The following is a 23,409-nucleotide window of genomic DNA, read 5'->3' on the forward strand; positions in this document are numbered from 1 at the left end:
ATGTGCAAGAATCCATTACATCTCTGGGTGGTTTTAAGCTCTCTGAATTCAAAAAGGTTTTTTATTGTTATTTTTTATTTTCTCTGTCTTAAAACTTAAGAGCATTTTGCAATTAATAAGTATGATTAATGTGTCATGAATCTTGCCTGGAAAAAAATGGGTTATTTTTAAACTGATTCCCAGGTGTGTGAATATCATGGAAAACAAACTAAATAAAAATATCTATAGCAAAGTGTAAAAATAAAGTGTTGTTTTCAGTGTCCTTGTCAGTACAGTTAAATATTAATTAATAACATGTACTTACTATGGGGTTAGGGATTGGTTTAGGGTTAATTGTTTGTAATTATGCATAATTTACTGTTATTACTATGGTAAGAACATGAAAGGACACTAAAAAGTGTTAGCCAATTATTTTTGTCTAATTATACTCAGCTTTAAAATATTTAAAAGGATTGAAATATCTTGATAGAATTAAAAAAAAAAAAAACTTAGCAAACTGAAACATTTGATTTTCATTCATCTAAAAGTATAGCAAATACTTATATTTCTTCAATAATAATAATAATAAAAAAATAATAATAATAATAATTAAAATGGACAATGGCGGCGTGGAAAATATTCTACACCAATGCTATATATACATATTGTATGTAAAAATTGCTTTTAAAGAGCCCAGTCTCACCTGAAATCAATCACAATTTAGCTCAGCTGCAAGTGTTCATATTTGGCCCTGCTCACTGTTCATCTACTGCAAACAGTGTTGAAACAAAATTGAAAAAGAAAAAAGGCCCGCTGTCAAGTTGTTGGGATGGGCTCCTTCCTTCGGTGTAAATCTATGGGACTGGTTTTTCTCTCCAGGGGAAAGCCTAATGTAAATAAACACTATGCAGGAGAATTAGCCATTCCAGACTGGACAGAAGGGACGTGTGTAAATGTGTTGTTGAATACTCGGGGTAAATGATGATTGTTTTGGAGGTGTGTGTGGAGTTTCTGCAGTCTGATATGATCTTCACTCATCTGTTAACACTCTGCTTGTAAACAGACAGAACTGGTTAGGACTCAAAGTCTGTCCTGTGGGCTCGCTGCCACCACACCTGCAACACCTGCCAATAAAAAAAATTAAAAATAAAACAACATTATTATCAATCTGTACACAGTTGTTTGTGTGGGTTAATCTTAGGGAATGGTGCCAATTGTGCCATGTGACTCATACATTTAACACAATGCTGAACTTATTATTTTCAAATGGTGGTTTTTCTTCAACCAATTTATATGTCCCCATTCATCACATTACATTCTAATGGCTCAAATGAAAAAAAAGAAAATCAGTTTTACCTAAATGTTACTATATTTGAAATATGTTTTCACTTGTCTTATGTAGTTTTATCTAAAATGCTTATGCACTTCCTGTTCAACTTTGTCATGCTTTGTCTTCCTTGAAAATCAATGCATTTTGGTCACATTCATCTGTGGTGCGCATGCAGCCATTGTGTAAAAGAAGTACACTTAAGCATACTTATTACAGAAATAATATACTTTAAAAAATATACTTAGTGTGAACTAAATGTAATGTTTTCAGACACTTAATTGCATGTTATTTGCAATTAAACATAAATGTATTATATTAAATATAAATGCAACTGATTTTTTGACCCACTTAAGTGAAACTTGAGTTTTTATCTTTATAAGTAATTTTATAATTACTTCTGCTGTCTTACGGTTAAAATGTACTGTTGAATGTACTGACAAGCATTTACGGTAAACTAAAATATACTCTAATGTTTAAAATCATTACAAAGTGCATTTTTTTAAGGGTACTTAAGGGTCTTTAGAGACAGCAGTTGCCAAGTCTGTGTTTTTCTTGTGAAAAACTATTGCCACGGGTTCAATTTCGACCGAGGGGAACCCCTTGAAACATGATTTTGGAGTGATTTTGGTATCCAGTTTCCTCTGAAACACTGGCTGTGATTGGGCTAGTTTTAAGAAGCAATTGGGCTGGCTTTGTTTCGTCAACCTGGCAACCCAGTCATGAAATACATTTAGTGGCCTTTAATTTCAATAATATATTATCTGCAAGCACGTTTTTTTTTTATATATACTTTTAAGATTTGAAAAACACTAAAAGTGTATATACAATTAAACACTTTTTGTTTTTGTTTTTTTTTTTTCACAAGGGAGCCTTTGATGACAGCCTCTGCATTGTGAGTCTCTTGGACTCTTTTATCCTTCAGCTGATGAAAAAATCATACAAATGTTCCAGTAATCTAGAATTCATGCTCCACATTGCTTAACACTGATAAGACAGTGTGAACAATGAAGGCAAAAGTTTATTCACAGGCACACTGGTTTGATTAAGCACAGAGCAGATTACCATGACCTCTAATAGTTATTATAAGTGCACGATGACCCTGTCTATCTTGTGCTAACATGGTGAGATTTTAAAGAGTGGTGGACTGTGTCTGATTTACTGTACCTGAGCCAATAGCGTGCTGTTAACGGTGGCTGAGTGATCAGCAGACACTCTGTTCCTGATGTGTCTCTTTCTCCAGGTGAGCCAGGCTCTCTGCAGCACACAGCGCTCGTACTGCCCCAGAGAGAGAAGGATTAGGTCAAGTAATCAAATCATAGTATAGTTGTCAGGATCTTGTTGGGAGGTTCCTAGCAGGTTCTGGCTGCTTTCTTCCAGGGGCGTGTGGGCCCTAGACTCTCAGAAAAATGGTTCAAAAGCTGTCACTGGAGCGGTACCCTTTCAAAAGGCACTTATATATACACCTTAGATAGCAATATGTACCTTTAAGTTTCCAATATGCACCCTTAGGGGTAATTAAGACAATTTAGTATATCTTTTGAACATGTTCTGCCCCAGTGACAGCTTTTGTACCTTTTTTGAGAGTGTACAAGAAAATATGCCCCACCAATACTAGAAATACAGATTTGCCACTACAAACATGACAAACACTCTGAAATCACTAAAAATAAGCACACTGTACACTAACTTTTGAACAAATAATATGTCCGTTTCTTTCAGTGTAACGTTTATTTATGTCTATAAGGAACTGTGTGTATTTAAGGTGCTATGACTGCACATTATTTAAGTCTTTCACTGTTTTTAAAGTATAACATGGTAATATATGGTAATATATTATATATTTGATGGTTGAATTTGAATTTGAACAAAAAAGAATGCAAGTAAAAAGTATGTATACAAAATGTGGGACAGAATTATGTGCAAAAGTGAAAAAAGACTGAGAATCAGTTAAATTCAAGTGTGATAAAAATAACATTATTAAATATAGGGCCCAAACTCATAGAACACACACACACACACACACACACACACATATATATATATAGTGTGACACGTGTCCCGAGCTCTCATCAGCGTCGCCCTGGAAACCGAGCAGTCACACCTGCTCCTGCTCGTCACAGGCTGAGCGGCCACACCTGCGGATCATCAAGAACTGCCTACTTAAGCACAGCAAACGGGTGAGCGATGTCTCCAGCAGAGCCAGCTAATCCTACTTGTCTGTCTTGCTTACAGAGAGCAGTGTGTGACCGCCAGCCCCACCGCACACGGGAGAGCACAACGGACCCACACTGCCACCGCACACAAGAGCACAGAGGAAGCTGTGCACCCAGCACCGGACCACCTCTTCTCACCGCCTTCTACCACCTTATTCATTAATAAAATCCACCCTTCGGGGAACTCACCTGTACCTACTCGTCGTGTCCTCCTTCACCCCGCCACAATATATATATATATATATATACACTGTGTGTGTGTGTGTGTGTGTGTGTGTGTGTGTGTGTGTGTGTGTGTGTGAGACTTATTTTGTGGATTTCTGACAACATGAACCCTTTTGAGGAAGGTCTGTAAATTGTGGATATTAATACGGTACCCAATATTCCAGTGATGCTACGCAACATTAATAATTTATGCAGGTTACCGTTGCTTTTTAGTTTCACTGTTTTCTGCATCTAGTTCAACTTTTGCTGTATTTATTGTCTCTTAATGATTGAACTCAATCAAATAAATGTTGATTCATGTTGATTATTTACTTGCTGTGTACACAGCAGTGATGCTTCAGTTTGGTTTGTCCAGCAGGTCCAGTACCGGCGGGTCAGTCCACGCTCTCCTCTTCTCTCCACTGCTCTGATGCTGATCATGAAAACATCACTAATTATTAGTCATCAATACTCTCAAAAACAATCACAGCTCATCTCTCAAAACTATATACATAAAACCTTTCCACACCTTTTTTTAACCACCTTTTTAACAATCTAGCTCTAAATCAGCTCTGTTTATTATTAGAGTAATACTCTTGAGTTGAGATTGAACATTGTGTGTGTGTTAGATGAAGTCTCCTATGTTCATCTTTCACTGGTGGAAACCCATGGCAGTGTTTACCTGTGTGAAAGCTGTGTTTGTATGTGGTGGGAGGCTTTCTGGTGTTGCTGATACACTTTGACCCAACGATGGAAACTTCTAGATACTCCTCTGCCCTCCAGCCAGAGACTCACAGCCTCCCCCATCCGCCTCTGCGCTCTACCTTCTGGTGGAGAAACAAGGTTTTTTTTAACACTTAAAGAGACAATCCAACCAAAAATTACAATTCTGTCATCATTTGCTATACCTGATTTCACTCCAAACTTCACCATTTCCAACATAACAATCGTCATTTTGAGAAATATTTCTCTTGGAATGTGTGTTTGTGCTATCTTTCTACAGCAAATGTCACTAAGTTTGAGATTGTGTTATCTAATGCAGTGCATTGTAGATGATTGACTCAAATAGTGTATTCAACTGCCTGCATTACTTCATAGAGAATTTAATGGTATCCACAAGGGAAAGGTGTAAATAAACTGCTTTACCTTTAGCCCACAGTGACCACATCCTCAGGACAAACCGGGCTTCATTTCTTTTCTTCTTTATACAAAACATGTCTGCTACTTTCAACAAACCCCTGCTATGTGTCCAACACCTGAAGCACTGCAAAAGAAAAAAAAGAAGAAAAAAAACCCCAAAAGAAACGCAGTTATACGCAGTCTTTGTGTTTTAAGTTAATATATATATATATATATTATATATATATATATATATATATATATATATACAGGTGCTGGTCATATAATTAGAATAACCTCAAAAAGTTGATTTATTTAACTTGAAACTTGTATTTTATATTCATTCATTACACACAGACTGATATATTTCAAATGTTTATTTTTTTAATTTTGATGTTTATAACTGACAACTAAGGAAAATCCCAAATTCAGTATCTCAGAAAATTAGAATATTATTTAAGACCAATACAAAGAAAGGATTTTTAGAAATCTTGGCCAACTGAAAAGTATGAACATGAAAAGTAAGAGCATGTAGAGCACTCAATACTTAGTTGGGGCTCCTTTTGCCTGAATTACTGCAGCAACGCGGCATGGCATGGAGTCGATCAGTTTGTGGCACTGCTCAGGTGTTATGAGAGCCCAGGTTTCTCTGATAGTGGCCTTCAGCTCTTCTGCATAACTTTGGACTACTCAGCAGCAGTCCAGTCCTTTTAGAAGCGAGACGCTTCCTATGGGGTTAAGGTCAGGCGAGTTTGCTGGCCAATTAAGAACAGGCATACCATGGTCCTTAACCCAGGTACTGGTAGCTTTGGCACTGTGTGCAGGTGCCAAGTCCTGTTGGAAAATGAAATCTGCATCTCCATAAAGTTGGGCAGCAGCAGGAAGCATGAAGTGCTCTAAAAACTTCCTGGTATACGGGCTGCGTTGACCTTGGACCTCAGAAAACACAGTGGACCAACACCAGCAGATGACATGGCACCCCAAAACCATCACTGACTGTGGAAACTTTACACTGGACCTCAAGCAACATGGATTGTGTGCCTCTCCTCTCTTCCTCCAGACTCTAGGACCCTGATATCCAAAGGAAATGCAAAATTTACTTTCATCAGAAAACATAACTTTGGACCACTCAGCAGCAGTCCAGTCTTTAGCCCAGGCGAGATGCTTCTGACGCTGTCTGTTGTTCAAGAGTGGCTTGACACAAGGAATGCGACAGCTGAAACCCATGTCTTGCATACGTCTGTGCGTAGTGGTTCTTGAAGCACTGACTCCAGCTGCAGTCCACTCTTTGTGAATCTCCCCCACATTTTTGAATGGGTTTTGTGTCACAATCCTCTCCAGGGTGCGGTTATCCCTATTGCTTGTACACTTTTTTCTATCACATCTTTTCCTTTCCTTTCGCCTCTCTATTAATGTGCTTGGACACAGAGCTCTGTGAACAGCCAGCCTCTTTTGCAATGACATTTTGTGTCTTGCCCTCCTTGTGCAAGGTGTCAATTGTCATCTTTTGGACGACTGTCAAGTTAGCAGTCTTCCCCATGATTGTGTAGCCTACAGAACTAGACTGAGAGACCATTTAAAGGCCTTTGCGGGTGTTTTAAGTTAATTAGCTGATTAGATTGTGACACCAGGTGTCTTCAATATTGAACCTTTGCACAATATTCTAATTTTCTGAGATACTGAATTTGGGATTTTCCTTAGTTGTCAGTTATATCAAAATTAAAAGAAATAAACATTTTGAAATATATCAGTCTGTGTGTAATTAATGAATATAATATACAAGTTTCACTTTTTGAATGGAATTAGTGAAATAAATCAACTTTAAAACTATATACAAAATACAAAAATGACCAACAACTTTATATAAAAAAAAAAGAAAAAAAAAATATATAAATATATAAAAAATAAAAATACAAATAAAATTCAATTAAAATTAGATTTAAAAAAACATACATTTTATAATAAAAATATGAATTATTTTTTATTGATATTAACTACATACTATTAAAAAATAATAATTAAGCACCCTTACTTATTATATTTTAATACATTAAAAATGTGTTGACTTAATGTAAATTTAATATAATATATTAAATGAATTGAAGACCTGAATCAAACCTTGTGAAGTAATCTGTTGTTAAATGCTGTGGCCGCAGATCTCCAGCGATGAGAAGCTGGATCACTGAGTCTGCTATGATAGATGATGAGCAGGCTCTCCAGAACACACTGCCTCTGCTGACCCTGGATCAGTGCTCTTCTCCACTGCCTCAATACAGCAGCCTGCAGTCTCAGCTCGCGGCTGTACTGGAAGCAGGCCTCTCTGTACCTCAGTCTCTGCGCTGATACGGTCTGTCTGTGCCACGCCAGCAGAGCTCTGAGAGCAGAACAAGACCTGATACAGCCAATCGCTTCGATGACAGCACAGAAATGCACCTCACTGTTACTGACTGACTGATCAATCGATCGATCGATTGAAGCTTTTCTCAGTTCATTTAGGTCAAAAACGTTTGACGGCATTGATGCCAGACTCTTGCGTGTCTCAGAAAATTCTTGTTAAATGCCAGCTGTTTCTCACATAAATCTATCACATGGATTCAGAAGTTTGAACTAGTGCACGAGTCACACGGACTGCTTTTATAATAGGTTTGCTTTTTATAGCAGCTCTGACATTCTGTTAAACAACTCATTTTGGGTTTCATGGAAGAAAGAAGGTCATATATACTTGAATAACACGATGATGAGTAAATTATGACGGAATATTCTATAAACACTAAAGAGACTTTTTTTTCATGCACTGGTTATTTTGAGATTTTGCTTCAATAGCATCTCTTCTAGTGACTACTAGAAAGAAAAACAAAATACACATTTATTTTATTATTATTGTTTATGTTATTATTCTTTATATTTGAATCTGTAGATTTAAATTATAATGCATATATCCTTAAAGAGCGTTTTTTCATGTTATCGTTCATTTGATTTATATAATATTGAAATGGTAAAAATGTTTTTTTTTCCTTTCTCTAGTTGTTGACAGTATTTTCTGATTCATGTAGGAATAAAAAGAGATATTAACAATTCCCTCTGTAAAAATCTTTAATATGTCAAAAATTTAACTTAGAATTTTGAACCTGACTTTATCCAGTGATTTCAATTTCTGTTCTGCAGATCAGTCCATATTTAATTAGCTAATGCCTCACTTGCATATTTAAAAGTAAGATTTCAGAAAACATGAATTGTGAAGTTCTTAATGCACGCATTCAGCAGGGGGAAGGTAAATGTTAATTCACGTCTAATCTCACCTCCTCTGCTGTGTCTGTGTGCAGTGATCTCTGCTCCGGAGCCTCTGGCTGAACGCTGTTCTCCAGCACAGGAGCGTGTTTCTCATCCTGCACATGACGTGTGTCTGCTGTCTGAGCCGACACAGACGGGCCCTCTTGCTCTCATCGAGTCTCTCTCTCCACACACTCAGATAAAGACGGAGCTGCCGCGTGTCTCTCCAGCGGCGTGTGTGATGCAGGTGAGAGCGAGCACGGCTGAGTCTGAGCTGCCACAGGCTGAAAGCTCTCCGCTGCAGTCTCTGTGTCCAGAGCTCCTCCAGCTCTCTGCTCACACACAGCAGCTCTAACTGATGGAGCCACTGAGAGAAACACCTGTGGGCAGAACAGAACGCCATCTCCAGCAGACTGTCACATGAACAAGTTAAAACAGTTAAAACAGTGAGTGCTCTAAGAGATACAGTCCAATGTGTACAGTCTAAAATTGAGGAATTTTCATATTGATATTCCACAAGTGCTTTATCCATATTTTGAATTATGCATTCCATTGTGTTGAAGGAAATGTCCGTAATTTTTATTTTTATTTTTCCTGCCTGTAAAATACAGCATTAGGCATGAAACATAAATTAAACAGTTAGTGATTTGGTTTACAATCTGTATTTTTCTTAGAGTACAGCATTTAATTATGTTTAAATTTACACAACCATTCAAAAGTTTCAGGTCAGTATGATTTATTTATTATATTTTATTATTATTTTTTTTTACCTTTTCAAGAAATTTATACTTTTACTCAGCATTATGCATTAAATTGCTGAAAAGTGACAAATGCTTCTTTACATTGTTTTTGTAGGAATGTAAAAATAAGTGAATGATTAAAAAAAAAAAAAAAAAAACAAACAAACAAAAAAGAAAACAATCTACATTGTTCTTTTGAACTGTCTAGTCATTAATCCTGGAAAAAATTTAAAAATAATTCATTGTAGATCACTGTTTCCACAAAAATATGAAGCAGTACAACTGTTTTCAACATTAATAATAAGAAATTTACCATAAAATAAACATATTAGAATGAAATAATATCAAATCAAATAAAAAAACTAAAAATAAAACTTCAACCAAAGCAATATATTAAAATAGAAATTTTATTTTAAATTGTAAAAATAGTTCACAATATCACTGTTTTTATTAAATAAATAAAGCCTATATTCTGTTTTTAATTAATTCTTAATTGTAATATACTGACATTCAACCTAAAACATTTGGAGCAAACCTTTGTGTATATATATATATACATATATATATATAAAACATATATATGTATACATAAATTACATACATATATATCATATTTTTTGCTATGTCCACTAATAGACAACTTTTTTAATTATAAACTTTTCCTTTCTTTTGTACAAGGCACACCTCAAATGAGTGATACCCTTATCTGATAACCTAAGTTGTTTGGATGACAGTGTCCACTAATAGACAACTGTGCGTTTTGTCATTTCTACACACACCCACCCACACACACACAGACACACCTGTGCTTTAAGGCTCCTCTGTGACAGTGCTGAGCTCTTCTGAAATGCTCCACTACCTGACTCCACATGAGAAACGTTCTTCTCTTCGTGACAGTCTTCCTCCTCTCGTCATGCTCACACAGGAGAGCGCGTTGACTGATCCTGACTGAATCACAAGAACACATACTGGATGTGCTTTTATTGGTGAGCCACAAATTTTGTGTAAAACACAGCATGAGGCATGAACCATAAATGAAACAGTTAACAAATGCATAAACTATACATACATTTGTAACATTTTATTTAAAGCCCGTAAAATGCAATTAAAATTATTCCTACTACATTATAATCAATTATGAATACCATATAATACTTTGCTGCCTTTAATTCTAAATTATAATAATTTTCTATTAATTTGATATGCAATGCATATGCATGTAATGCACCTGTGTAAGGCAATATGAATATGTTTGTGCATTATATGTGAATTTTAATTATATATAGGCCTTTTAAGGAAAACTTTTCTAAACTTATTTGAATGAAGAAAGAAAAGCAAAGGAAACATGCAATGATACAAATGCAGTAATGATTTGGACTCACAGTGTGTATGTTTCCTCCACTGCTGTAAGACGGCTTTGGCTCTCAGGTGGAGTGTGTGTTGTGTTTTGCTGTTGGCGAGCTGCTGCTGAGTGCAGATGATTCTCCACTGACAGAAACACACACGCAAGAGTCTGCAGTGTGTAAAGAACAGAGCCAGTGCCTGCCTCTGCTTACAGACCTGAACACTCCTCAGCCAACCACAAAACATGCTAGAACACACACACACACACGCACACGCACACACACACACACACACACACACACACACACACACACACACACACACACCACTAATGTTAACACACACACACTCACATGTTCCATGTTGCCAACATAAAATATAAAATATGTGTTTTACATTACATGTATATGTTGCAGTTGACATATATCATCTATGGTTAAAACAAGGGGTTGACCATTTCAATGACCATTGATGATTGTAGTTTGGCCAATGTAATAGAAATATACACACAAAATCTACTTTAATGACAGCAAATGTAAAAAAAAAAAAAAAAAAAAAAAAAAAAAAAAAAAAAGGACTTCTATAAATAAGACTTGCTTTCAATTGTTATTTTAGTATAACTTATATACTATTATAGTTTTTGTTAATATTATGAATTAGATTGTATTCTTGTATTCTCAGTTTTTTGTCTATATATTTGTTTATAGGTCTAGTTTTTTATTAAGTTTTAGTTAGCTTTAGTTATTTTAGCACTTAAACTAATTGAAAATGGGAAACGTTGCAATGGCAGTTAACAGAAATAATTATTTTATTTTATTTTATTGTATATTTTATATTATTTTAATTGATAAATATTTTAATTTAATTTTTAATAATATATTAACTTATTTTAATTTATTATTTTATTTTATTCATATTTAATTCTATTTTATTCAATTTTAATTTATTATTTTATTTTATTCACTTTTAGTTAACTATAATAATTATTCAAATTTATTTACTCATAATTATAACCAAATCATTTTAATGAAATCACTTTTAAGTTAACAATAATAAACAATAAAAAATATAGCCCTGCTTGTTTTATAAAATATATATTTATTATATGTGCAACATCAGCAACACCAACCAGAAATGCAAAAATAATGACTTGTTTCAATTGATGCATCCACAATATGTGCAACATCAGCAACACCAACCAGAAATGCAAAAATAATGACTTGTTTCAGATGACTTGCAGCTCGGTTTGATGCAGACAGTTGTGCTTAAATGAATCATGACAGCTTTAAAACATGGTGTCTGATATCCACCATAAAATATCCTGCAGTGCCCTTCAGGCTGTCACAGATATGACGTGTACCTGTTCTGTCGTGTGTGATTATAAATGGCTCCGGCGGTCTGCTGCTGGTGTACACATGTAACCCACATGGAAAAGCTCACATTCAGTCTGTGTCTCTCTCTTCTGCACTTCATCCATTCAACAGCACACTTCTGCTGCTCACAATGTGCCCCAATGGCCTAAAACACACACATCCAGACAGAAGAGGATCTCAGACACAAGCTACAAGTCAAAGCTCACCACATACCTATCACAGAAAATAACTGCCTGGGCCCATTATCATGAAGGCCATCATCTGAACTGACTTGCCTTGACTTGCCTTGATTTGTGAACTGATGAATAACATTAGGAATGCATATTAAGAAGGTAAAAAGGGTATGAACCCCTTTACCTTAAAACACATTCCCAGCCTTCTGTAATCCTAAAATGTAATTATTTTAGTTACTTTGTAAGTTATAGTATCTAGGAGTGCCCATAGGTTAAAACAGGTTTTGAAAACAACTAGAATTGCAGGCCTTTTAATATTGCGGTGGATAGTGGGGTGTGCTGGAGACAAAAAGGTTGAGAACCACTGCTTTAAATGCACAAGGGAGAAAAATAACAAGCATAACGCTAATGAAGCTTCTCTAAACATGTGGACATGTTTAATGTAACTAAGACAAAATCCTAACATCTGCTCTCCATATTTACCAGCCTGGTCCACGCGGTGAAGTAGTGTCTGAGTAGACTGCTGTCATGAGTAACTGCCGCTTGCTGCTCAAACATGTGTTTCTTGTGTCTCTGCCAAAACATTTGTTTCCACTCAATGACTGACTGAAAGAGCACCCTTCTCTCCTGTATCAAAATAAATAAAGAAACACATACATAAATAAAGAACCTTGTCCTTGAGTCCCTCAAACAACAAAATGATCTGTTCCAGACCCAGATGACTTTCTCTCTTCAGCACAACATTTTTCATGTATGATACAGATACAATGAGAAGGGATGTAACCTGAGTTTAAAAAAAAAAAAAATGATAAAAGTAGGCCATATGACTCATATGCTATATTCCAGAGGTGGGGCACTTGATTGGACTTGACTCAAGTCACAAATTTAAGGACTTGCTTGATTCACTGAAGAAAATAACCTGACTTTGACTCAAGATCCAGTGACTGTAGACTTGACTTGAGGTGCGTGGCTCAAAAGTGACTGTAATCAAATTAATTTGAAAAAGAAATGATATAATCTTTTGGAGAGAAGATCTTTTTTTTTTTTGTTTGTTTCTTTTGGATACAAATAATTGACTGTTCACGTAAAAAGAAATTTGCTGGACGCACAATTTGCAAAGCCAGGAAATCAGACACAATCACCTCAACTTCACATTCACCACTTCACAAAGGAAAGGTATGCAAGCTATAACCTGTTTATTATAATCCATTTTTCTAATATAATGTGCAAAACAGCATGCTTCTTCATGCAAAATTATGCTTGAAAATGTATTTTAGGGCTTAGATTAAAATGAATATTAAAGGGATACTCCACCCAAAAATGAAAATTTTGTCATTAATAACTTCCAAACCCATAAAAGCTTAGTTCGTCTTCGGAACACAATTTAAGATATTTTGGATGAAAACCGGGAGGCTTGTAAATACATAAAGTAATACAATAAGTAAATTACACCGTCAAGGTGTAGTCTATCTACCATCAGCGACGAGAATACTTTTTGTATGCAAATAAAACAAAAATAACGAATTTATTCAACAATTCGTTTCCTCTGTGTCTCCCCACATTACCGCAGAACCATTTTGGAAAATATTCCAAAGTAAAATTTGCATTTTAGGGGCTAAATATCACATTATTGGGGTAACTTCAACCGGCGGACATGAAAAATAACCCTCGGCAACAGTGTTGATCTGCGTACGCTCTTCTGTGTCAGCCACAAGGATACGTTTCTATGTAAATGTACTGAACGCGATCTGTGTCAGCCACGGATACGTCTTCTAAATGTCAGCCGCAAACACAAGGATGTAAAGGACTGACAGAAGTGTGTAAGCTAAAATGTGTAGTGACAGAAGAAACAAATTAAACAAAAAATTGAATAAAGTAAAAATAAATTTAATTTTATTACAAAAATCGTTTATTTTTGTTTTCTTCGTGTACAAAAAGTATTCTCGTTGCTTCATAACATAACGGTTGAACCACTGATGGCAGATGGCAGATTCTGATGATGCTTTTCATACTTTCCTGGACCGTGACACCTTATTTATTTGGCAGTCTATGGGACAATCCTATGTTTTGTAGTTAATGTGATGTCAAACTGTATATTTGCCGACATTATGACAAAAGTTTCATTTTGTGGTGGAGTATCCCTTTAATGATTAATCCTATGTTTTGTAGTTAATGTGATGTCAAACTTTATATTTGCCGACATTTGCCTTTTTTCCTATCAAATCATTCTGCTTTAATGTAAATTTTGTAATGAGAAAAAAAACAATATACAGTATTGTCAATCAAAGGACAGTGTATCATGGATTAGTGATGTTTCTGTAGCAGGCTTGGAAATTATTAGGGCTTGAGGCAAAATTGCCACCAGAATTATTACAATGCACCCAATTTTATTTTTTATTTTTTGGTGAACTCTTATAGATAAAGTTTCTATGGCTTTAGCTCAAATATGCTAAGATTCAAAGAAAATAATGTGTGGCAAAAAAAAAAAACTAAAACTAAAAACAATACTGAAGCCATTTTATTTTCAGAGTTGGCTTATAAATGACTATAAGGCCGCATTTCTGTCAGAGGACTATTGAGTGATTTTGTTTATTTACCCAGTGTCTAACAGCCTGGCGCTGCTTCTGTGTTTGAACTCTCCACACCCTGAAAACCCCAGTCAGCTCTTCACGTCTCCTGCTGTTTCTACAGAGATCCGCCTGCAGTCTCCTCTCTCTGATAGTGTGCACTAGACTCCTCCACAGACTCAGAGCAGGGTGCATCGTCCTGCCGAGGGCTCTTGAAAACACAACCTGAGGACGAATGAAAAAGTGGCAGATTTATATGAAAAGAAGTGAGTGCTGAATTGAAATAGTCTGGTCCTGTCTTATTAATAATATGACAGGAGAGGCAAAGCTGACCCTGCATCAGTACTGTTACACTAAATGATTTACACAAGACTTATTATGAGATCCTATACTAAAACTTGGTGGAAAGCATCAGTATACTCAAGATATTAGAAAGAATATGACATTTAACAAGAGTCATGCAAAAAAGGTAATAAGGTTACAATAAGGTTCCATTTGATGCTTGTTACAGTTTTTTTTTACAATCGCTAGGACACATTTCTCAATACTTAGGGCACTTTTCTAAAACTCTTCACACAGCGAGCACAACAGTCAGTCTATGTGAGCTAAACTGTGGATCATTTATCGTTGCTTTGGCACAAAATGCATTCAGTGATGACATCTGTCAAATTACATGAATTCTATTCTCACTTCGACACATACTCCATCAAAACTTTATGTACTATATAAGTTCAAAACCTAGCACAGTACAAAAATTAATTTCGCAACTTTTCTACAGTAATATCATATAGAACAATATTTTAAAAATTCTAAACAACCAAACACTATCAAAGCAGTTGCACATAGCTGAACATCTTCACAAGTGTTAGTCTTTCACTTTCATCTACACAAAAAGGGGAAAACTTAGGAATCATTTTGTACTGTAATGTAAACATGGACCATGTAATATATACTGCAGGGAATTATAAACAGTAGAGAGAGTACCATTCTTGTTTTCTAAAGAAATTTTATAAAAGAAAACATTGTATAATGCATCTGTTGTTAGTGTTTTTTAGGTTGTTGGGTTGTGAGTGATAAAGTGTGTTTGTTTGGTGAAAACCTTTGCTAGTGTTAAGAATGACTTGATTTGAGACATCAGAAGTGTTTTAGTAGTTTTAGTGCATTTTGAATGTGAAAGGAACTGTCAGGTTGAAAGATGATCAGGAGAACTGTGTGAATAGTTCTGAAAAAGTGACATAAGTGTTGAGAAATGTGTCCAATAAACATAAAAAAAAAAAAAAAAAAAAAAACCCTGTAATACATAAACAGTTTTTAAAGAAATTAGATAGCTTTACTGGAAAATAGCAAGACACTGATATTATATGATATGTTTGCATGAATGCATGAATACATGAATGAATGAATGAATGAATGAATGAATGAATGCATGAATGAATGAATGCCAAAAAGCAAAACCCAGATAGATAGATAGATAGATAGATGCTTAATCTAAATCTCAACTAATTGATTGGCTGACCAACCCTGCAAAGTCTGGAATGCAGAGTAAGATGGTCTTCGATTTAAAATTTGTTTTAAAATTCATGTAAAATTCAAAGTAATGTTTGTTTTATGCAGCCAATCTGCTAAATTACAGCAGAGATCTGCATTCGTGTCATGCGGCTGTGCTGTGGTTCTGCAGCCTGTAGAGGGCAGTGCAGTGCTGCTCTCTGTGTGTCAACACACGCCCTCCAAACTATTCTTTTCCAATTGTAAGTAATACAGCATATTTCTTAGCAATCACTGACCTAAAGAGCAGAAAACCAGTCCCTTACTGTGTTAACAATACCACAATATTAGCAATAAAGACCTGAAAACTGATTTAAAACCTGAAGTCCTGGTCTAGCTAGCTAGAACTGAGTCTTGTACCTGTGGCGCAGCGGTGGACATCAGGGGGTCTGAGCAGGACGAGGCAGAGGAGGGTGGATGAAGATGAGCCAGTCTGTCTGTGATGAGCAGAACTCCATCAGAGACAGCAGCCTGAGTGTGTCTGTCCCACTCCAGAAGAACAGCCCGATCATGAGCCGATCTGTGAAATCTCAATGAGAAAAGATCAAAGACCTGACACAGACAGAAATATAGTTACAGAGAAAGAGAGGAAGAGGAGGTCTTCATACTTTGCCAACCGGCGTTTCTCTAATATCTCTGTCCACTTCTGAAGAGTGTTGTGGAGCAGGAGCCTGCCAGATAGTCCTTCTGCTGAAATACCTGTTTTCCATTTCAACACTTCCATCAAAACAGACTAAATAAGTGATAATAATCAAAAAAATTTCCTGCCTGTCCTCACATGGATCATTGTATTAATGATTTACAACATTAGCATTTTACCATATTTGGTAAATATTTCTTTCATATAAAATTGTATTAATGATTTACAACATTAGCATTTTACCATATTTGGTAAATATTTCTTTCATATAGATTTATATAGGTGACTGGTGTTGAACGGTCGTGTGTATCAGTTAGTGTCGATCGAAAGCAAATACAGTAATCACACTCATGAAGGGATGTAACCTGTGTGTGTCTGTCCTGAATGAAACCGCTGGATGAGGAAATGCTTGTGAAGAGCGTGCAGCTGTCGAGATCTGCTCCAGTGCTGTAAGCACGTCTTGAGTGCCAGCGCCTTTCTCTGATCACAGTAACGCAGAAGTAATGCACTGCGCTGAACCAGTGCTCTCCACGCTGACAAACACCTGACAAAACATACATGCATAAATAGTGCACAACGGCTCAACTTCAAATTGTTGCTTCATATCAAGTGCTCTGATGCAAGAAGGATGCAGTTATATCAGCTGTTATTAATGTAAGACTTTAGAAGCACGTAAGAACAAGGCAAGATTTTATAAAAGCACTGCTAAACTGATTCTTCATTACAGCAGTCAATCAATACATCATATGACTCATTAAGACCGATAGGTTATAAAAATGATTACAGCTTCATTCTCCACTCTGAGAACTTGTGTGGTTTAAACAGTCTTGTTAAGATTTCATTATTATAAATATTACAGGACAATCTGGACATCAAATATGTTAAAATATTAAACCTGGTCATTAAACAAAATTTAAAAAAGTTTATGCATATCAACTCAAATTTACACCTTAGTTACAAATGCATACAAGGTAAAACTCAATAATATCTAGGTAATCATGAAATGAATGATTAATTAACATTAATAATAAATAAATGCTGTAGGAGAACACAGGGAAGATGTGTGATGTACATCAGTACAAGAACTGTAAACTCAGTGAACAAGCCATAAGAAATCAATCCTTTGTAAGATTCTGCAATTGCTTCAGATTTTGGTTCAGTAAACAGTTCAAGGTTTTCATAAAACACAAGACTGAATAATTATTTCAGTGACTGCAAATGTAACATTTAGCTGTGTGTTTTTTCATGCAACTGTTAACTATGGAAGCCCGTTTCCGCCACTAAAAAAAAAAACAAAAAAAACAATTTACAATCACAATTTATCTACCCTCAGAATTGTGAGTTTATATCTAGCAATTCTGAGGGGGAAAAAAGTCAGAATTGTGAGATAAAAAGTCACAAACTTTTTTTTTTTTAATTCAGAATTGCATGATATAAACTCACAACTGCGAATTATAAAGTCAGAACTGTGAGATATAAAGTCAGAATCGCAAGATAAAAACTCGCAGTTCTGACTTTATAACACGCAGTTGCATGTTTATATCACACAATTCTGAGAAAAAAGTCAGAATTGTGAGATTAAAAGTCGCAATTACCTATTTTATTTTTTACTCAGTGGCGGAAACGAGCTTCCATAGTTAACACACGATTTCCTAAATAAATAAATCATAAATAATAATAATAATAATAATAATAATAATAATAATAATAATAATAAAACCTTCCGTGTAATTTTAAGGAGAATATTATTCAAAACAAAAAAATAGATAATATTATGACTATTTTACTATAATGTTTATCATTCTCAACCACTGAAACTTTCTAGTTATTTTGAAAGTTTGGGTTATAGTATTAGAAAACATTTCAGGCCTCATTTACCATGAATATAAAAAAACATAGCAACATAGCTGAACATAATGTTTAGTTCAACTTTCTGATGTTGATGAACACCATTTCCACAAACATATAAATATAAAAAAAAAAAATAAATAAATAAATATATATATATATATATATATATATATATATATATATATATATATATATATATATATATATATATATATAATTATAAATTATAATAATAATTGACATCATTTGAAAAAAGTTTTTGAAAGTGAAGTGAAAGTGGCGTGACATGTGGCCAAGTATGGTGACCCATACACGGCATTTATACCACCCTAAGTGCACACACACAGTAGTTAAACACACACACACACCATGAACACACACACGGAGCAGAGTGTACTTGATTTGTATAAAATGCCAGTTTTTGAATATCTCATTTGAGTGTAACAGTCACAATGCAAATGAAGCACAGGAACACAAGCTGACTTACCATGAGAGTTGAGCTCTCTGTGATTTCTCCCGTATTCTCCTTAATGCCTTCCTCACCCCAGCGCTTTGACACCAAACTGCAAACGCAGCCTGCATCCTACCCTTCTCCTGCAGGAGGCGCACTCTTTCCAGACATCTCCTCGTGTCCTGCTTCCTGTCTGAGACATCTCTCCACTTCCTGAAGGTTGCTGCACAGATTTGGACAGGACCTGGATCACTTCCAGTCTCTCACCTCAGCAGACTCACGCTCACATCCGCAGTGCTGTCAGTGTCAGGGGCTCCTACTGAACTCTGTCCGGAGGAGACCTCACCTACCTGCTAACATCCATCTGGAGAGCATCCATCGTGCTCTGGTGCTCAACCGTGTTAGCTTTTTCTTCTGAAAGTAGCAGTGCCAGGAGTGCAGGGTGCGTCTGTACAGAGAAGTGTACAGGAAACAAATAATGTGGGAGCAAGTTTGTACTGCATTCTATTGGTAAACTCCAATTTGCTTTGACACCTTCACCTAAAAACTAGATTTCTGAACCGCTTGTCTGTACTAAAATCACCTTTACAATCTTAGGGTGCTCTGGGGGTTGCTATAGAGTTGTTATGCAGTTACTAGGGTATTCTGGACACGCTCTCAGAAATAAAAGGTACAAAAGCTGTCACTGGGGTGGTACCTTTTCTACATTTTAGGTACTGATATGTACCTTTAAGTTACCAATATGGACTCTTTAGGTACAAAGGTGTGCCTTTTGAAAAGGTACCGCTCCAGTGACAACCAGTGAGACTTTTTAAAATAATTTTTTACTGATGCAACTGACTGTAATGTGTCTTTGTTTTTTTGTCTTGTTTTAGACTTTTAGTTTGTACTCTGTTTCCTGTTGAGATAAACAATAAAGTTGTACCCCTAATGACACTTTTTTTTTTTTCTGACAATGTTGGTGCCTCCGGTGTTTCATGGTAGAAAATCAGCCATACGGGAGACACACACGGTGATGACGTGAGAGACAGATTGACTCTTACCGGCTCAAAACCAACTGTTTTTCTCTGTCTTTTTGACAGGCTTCTGCTCTTTTCTTCCAGAGATGGAAGGAGTGAAGAAGGTTGCTCCTCTGAATGGACTGAATCAACTTCTCCGTCTTCTTCTGACTGTTCCTGATCTTCCAGTCCTTCCATTGTGATGATAACAAATGCATCCTACAAAGACAAAACGAAAGGCACACATCTCATCTATAAGATTTAGCAAAATCTGAGAAAACACACTGCATTGATATCTGCTGGACACAGAGTCAGTTTGTCTGTACCTGTACTGATGTGCGGCCAGCTGTGTCCTCTGCCTGGTTAATGTCCACAGGGTCCAGGCTTTGCTCTGGAGTCTCCTGTCCCACCAAACACATGACCACCACTCCTGGTGACTTCTCAAGAACCGCCTCGAACACACCTGCCTCCAGAGCAGCCAGTGCTTATACAGTACAGATAGACTGTCAGGACATAAAACTGATGAATGGAACCAACAAACAACCAAATTATGCACTCATAAGTTTCTAAATAAGGCATCAAAACAAACCAGCACCCACATTATGCACTCATAAAATAAAGGAAAATCCTGATTCATGTCCAGGACTGTGACTCAGGGATATCTAGGAACTCTTATTCATGGAGAGGTAACTGCAGATCTGACCCAGATCACAGCATGATTCTTACTGATGATGAATCACAGCCGTTCTGAGCACATGCAGGTTCTTCCAGGTGGAACATGTGGTCATCAGGACTAAAGTATTGCTGGGAGGAATGAGTCGTTTTCTCAAAGCAGCTGTGTTGCGCTCATTGTGGAATGAGTTTTCCAGGTGTTTGCTCTCATAGTGATTCTTCCACTGTAACACAATGATGGTGTCACCTTTAAGATATGAAGCTGAAATGCTTTGTTTAAACACCATAAGGCATTTCAGCTCATGTTTATTCAACTGGTTTGAATACCGTTTATAAGGCATGTTCTTAGAAAATGGTGCTGTTTTGTATGAATACACTTGAAACATTTTTACGGACCACTCGAGAAGTGCTTTTCCCATCTCAGTCCCGTTGTTCGACAGGGAGATGCTCCCTCCAATATTCAGATTAGTAGAAAACAAATCTATATTTTTTCTCTCTTGATTCTTTAATATCATCTATATTGAATATTTGGTTACAGCCTTATGCATATGCTTATATTTTAAATACTGTAAATAGTTGAGTGAATTGGCAGAATTGGCAGCATGACTCTAGGTGAGCTTTGTAATAAATTAAAATAGTTAACAACTACAATATTTTAAGATGACAGTTCAACCCTGTTTAAATTATTCAAGTTTCTATTTTACAGTGTTGAAAGTTAACAACGTGAACACCAGACGCGAGCAGCTCGGCACAACAAAATACTATAGAACTCATTATAATCAGTGATGCTGGATGCGGCGCGACACGACAAATCCCCGACAGAAAACTGCTGCTGTGTTCTATTCATTTAAAACTGCTGCTGTTTCAATTCATTTACTATTTTACAGTGTTGAAAGTAATAATGGTCTTTAGCTAACATGCACACCTATTATGTATATATATATATATATATATATATATATATAAGGCAAACAAAATTGTTACTGATATACTGGTAAGTGTAAGTTATAGGTAGGCTAACTTATGAATAATATTACAATTCAAATAACAAACCCTTAAAATTCAATACAAACTTAGTACTTAAATCTATCAAATAATCCAACTAATATCAGTATCTGTGATTTTTCTTATTAATAATATCAGTAGTAAATCCACTGAAAAAAAAAAAGATTTTCTTACTTAGTCTACATACAAATATCTACATTACACATAACTAAATATTCTTAAATCAAGATAAATTTACCTGAGAAGAAAAACGACAAGATATTATGTCTTGTTTTAGAAAAAAATAAATAAATAAATAATAATAATAATAATAATAATAATAAATTGTTAGTTTTTGCTTAAAAAAAAAGAAAAATATCCGCCAATGGGGAAAGAAAATTAAATTCATTTTCAATTAAGATTTTTTTTCTTATCCCATTGGCAAATATTATTTTTTTTGCTTGTGTGTTAAGTAAAAATGAACAAATTCAGACTCTTTTTTTTTTTTTCTTCAGAAAACAAGACTTAATATCTTACTTCGTTTTGCTTCTCAGGTAAATTTATCTTGATTTAAGAATGTTTAGATATTTATAATGGAAAACAACACAAAAATACTAAGAATATATATATATATATATATATATAATTTTATTTATTTATATATTGCAGTGTCATGGGGACACAATTGGCCCTGTTGAGAATTAGGCAGATACAGTTCTCTATAGTGTTTGAGTATTGGGCTGTTCTGTACACTTCGCACCTGGTAAAAAGTGTGACCGAGCAGAAAAGCGCTTCTCCTCCTCTCCACTGCATCAGTTTGCGCACGATGCATGTTGACGGCCCATCTTAGAGCATACAGAGCTTTGCTTAGAGCCCGTCTCCTGTCATGACAGCAGGCTTGAGAGAGGAACCTGAGTCTATTGGTCCACATCCTCAGGCAGAGCAACTGCAGACGAAACCTGTACAGATCCTCACATCTGCGACAGTCAAATAAACCATTACAGTTACAGTAGCAGTCAGCAGGACATATTTCAGGGCCTATTCTCTAGATGAGCAATCTCAATCTCAAGCCAAACACAGTACATGGGTTCTGAAAAGCTTTTAATTCTACCTGTTAGGCTAAGGCGAAAATTACAGGTACATGTCACAACAAGTTAGATCATGATTGTGATAGCAGCTCTGTCAGAACAGTTATTACGCTTTCTCACAGATCTTGTATTTTCTTTACCTTTCTTCTATTTTCTTTTCATCAAAGCCATCATGAGTCTCTGGTGCCACATCAAGCTTTTCAAATAAAAAGAAATAGATTAAACGTGTTTTTGGAATTAAATGTAAATATGTTATCCTTTCAAAACACCCTAGTCTAAAAAAACAAAATAACAAAGAAAATCTGGAGTGTGAAGAGGTTTCCTTATGGAAACCGATTGCAATGTAATCAAATAAGAATCTTCTAAAGGTGTGGTTGCATCTTTTGTATGGCGAAATTCCTCTGGGGAAAAAAAAAATGCAGTCTTCTTGATAGAAATCCATGTGATTAGGAAATTAGGCTCATTGGAATTACGAGCCTGTGGTGACATTTATACAAAATTGTTATGTTGCTTCTTGCAAGTTTCAAAGTTAAATATCCATTGAGTGCTGCTATAGAACATCTGAATCAGACGAATGTAAATTTGGCAACATTTAATTATTTTGGTTGTTGTATGTACTGTATGACTGTAGTTCAGAAATGAAATGTCCAGTGAGTGACGTTTAAAAAAAAAACATGTACCACTTACGCTAAAGCCTTAACAAAAACAAATGTGAGATTTGCTCATTAGCTTATGCATTTTAAATTGCTTCTCAAAGTCTTTCAGTTCTTTTATGCTAATATATTTGAATTATAATGTCTCAGTGGAGAACTAAAGGAAATAGCACAGTGGGTTATATGAGGATTAAATATTTTTTCTATCATCATTA

General features: G+C 35.6%; 2 protein-coding genes across 3 annotated transcripts; both read right to left on the bottom strand.

Annotated features, from left to right (window-relative positions):
- Nucleotides 1–845: 845 nt before the first annotated feature.
- LOC122145964 lies at nucleotides 846–10,445 on the bottom strand. Its single transcript, XM_042762883.1, has 9 exons — nucleotides 10,238–10,445; nucleotides 9,659–9,803; nucleotides 8,145–8,495; nucleotides 6,964–7,219; nucleotides 4,873–4,990; nucleotides 4,409–4,553; nucleotides 4,060–4,159; nucleotides 2,474–2,584; nucleotides 846–1,103 (listed from the first exon to the last, which is right to left on the bottom strand). The coding sequence occupies exons 1-9, from the start codon at nucleotides 10,443–10,445 to the stop codon at nucleotides 1,053–1,055; spliced, it is 1,485 nt and encodes a 494-aa protein (XP_042618817.1). The 3' UTR covers nucleotides 846–1,052.
- Nucleotides 10,446–11,511: 1,066 nt separating this feature from the next.
- LOC122145965 (protein SFI1 homolog) lies at nucleotides 11,512–22,547 on the bottom strand. Of its 2 annotated transcripts, XM_042762885.1 has the most exons (12): nucleotides 22,214–22,547; nucleotides 20,524–20,693; nucleotides 20,124–20,300; nucleotides 19,843–20,016; nucleotides 19,150–19,247; nucleotides 18,836–19,022; nucleotides 16,863–17,041; nucleotides 16,466–16,574; nucleotides 16,218–16,386; nucleotides 14,343–14,537; nucleotides 12,229–12,372; nucleotides 11,512–11,717 (listed from the first exon to the last, which is right to left on the bottom strand). In XM_042762885.1, the coding sequence occupies exons 1-12, from the start codon at nucleotides 22,382–22,384 to the stop codon at nucleotides 11,541–11,543; spliced, it is 1,950 nt and encodes a 649-aa protein (XP_042618819.1). In that variant the 5' UTR covers nucleotides 22,385–22,547; the 3' UTR covers nucleotides 11,512–11,540. The 2 variants fall into 2 exon arrangements, with proteins under 2 accessions (XP_042618819.1, XP_042618818.1); XM_042762884.1 differs by lacking the exon at nucleotides 22,214–22,547 and having other exon boundaries at nucleotides 16,218–16,377; nucleotides 20,524–21,274.
- Nucleotides 22,548–23,409: the final 862 nt, after the last annotated feature.

The sequence above is a fragment of the Cyprinus carpio genome, chromosome A8, assembly GCF_018340385.1.
Source record: "Cyprinus carpio isolate SPL01 chromosome A8, ASM1834038v1, whole genome shotgun sequence".
Classification (NCBI taxonomy): Eukaryota; Metazoa; Chordata; class Actinopteri; order Cypriniformes; family Cyprinidae; genus Cyprinus; species Cyprinus carpio.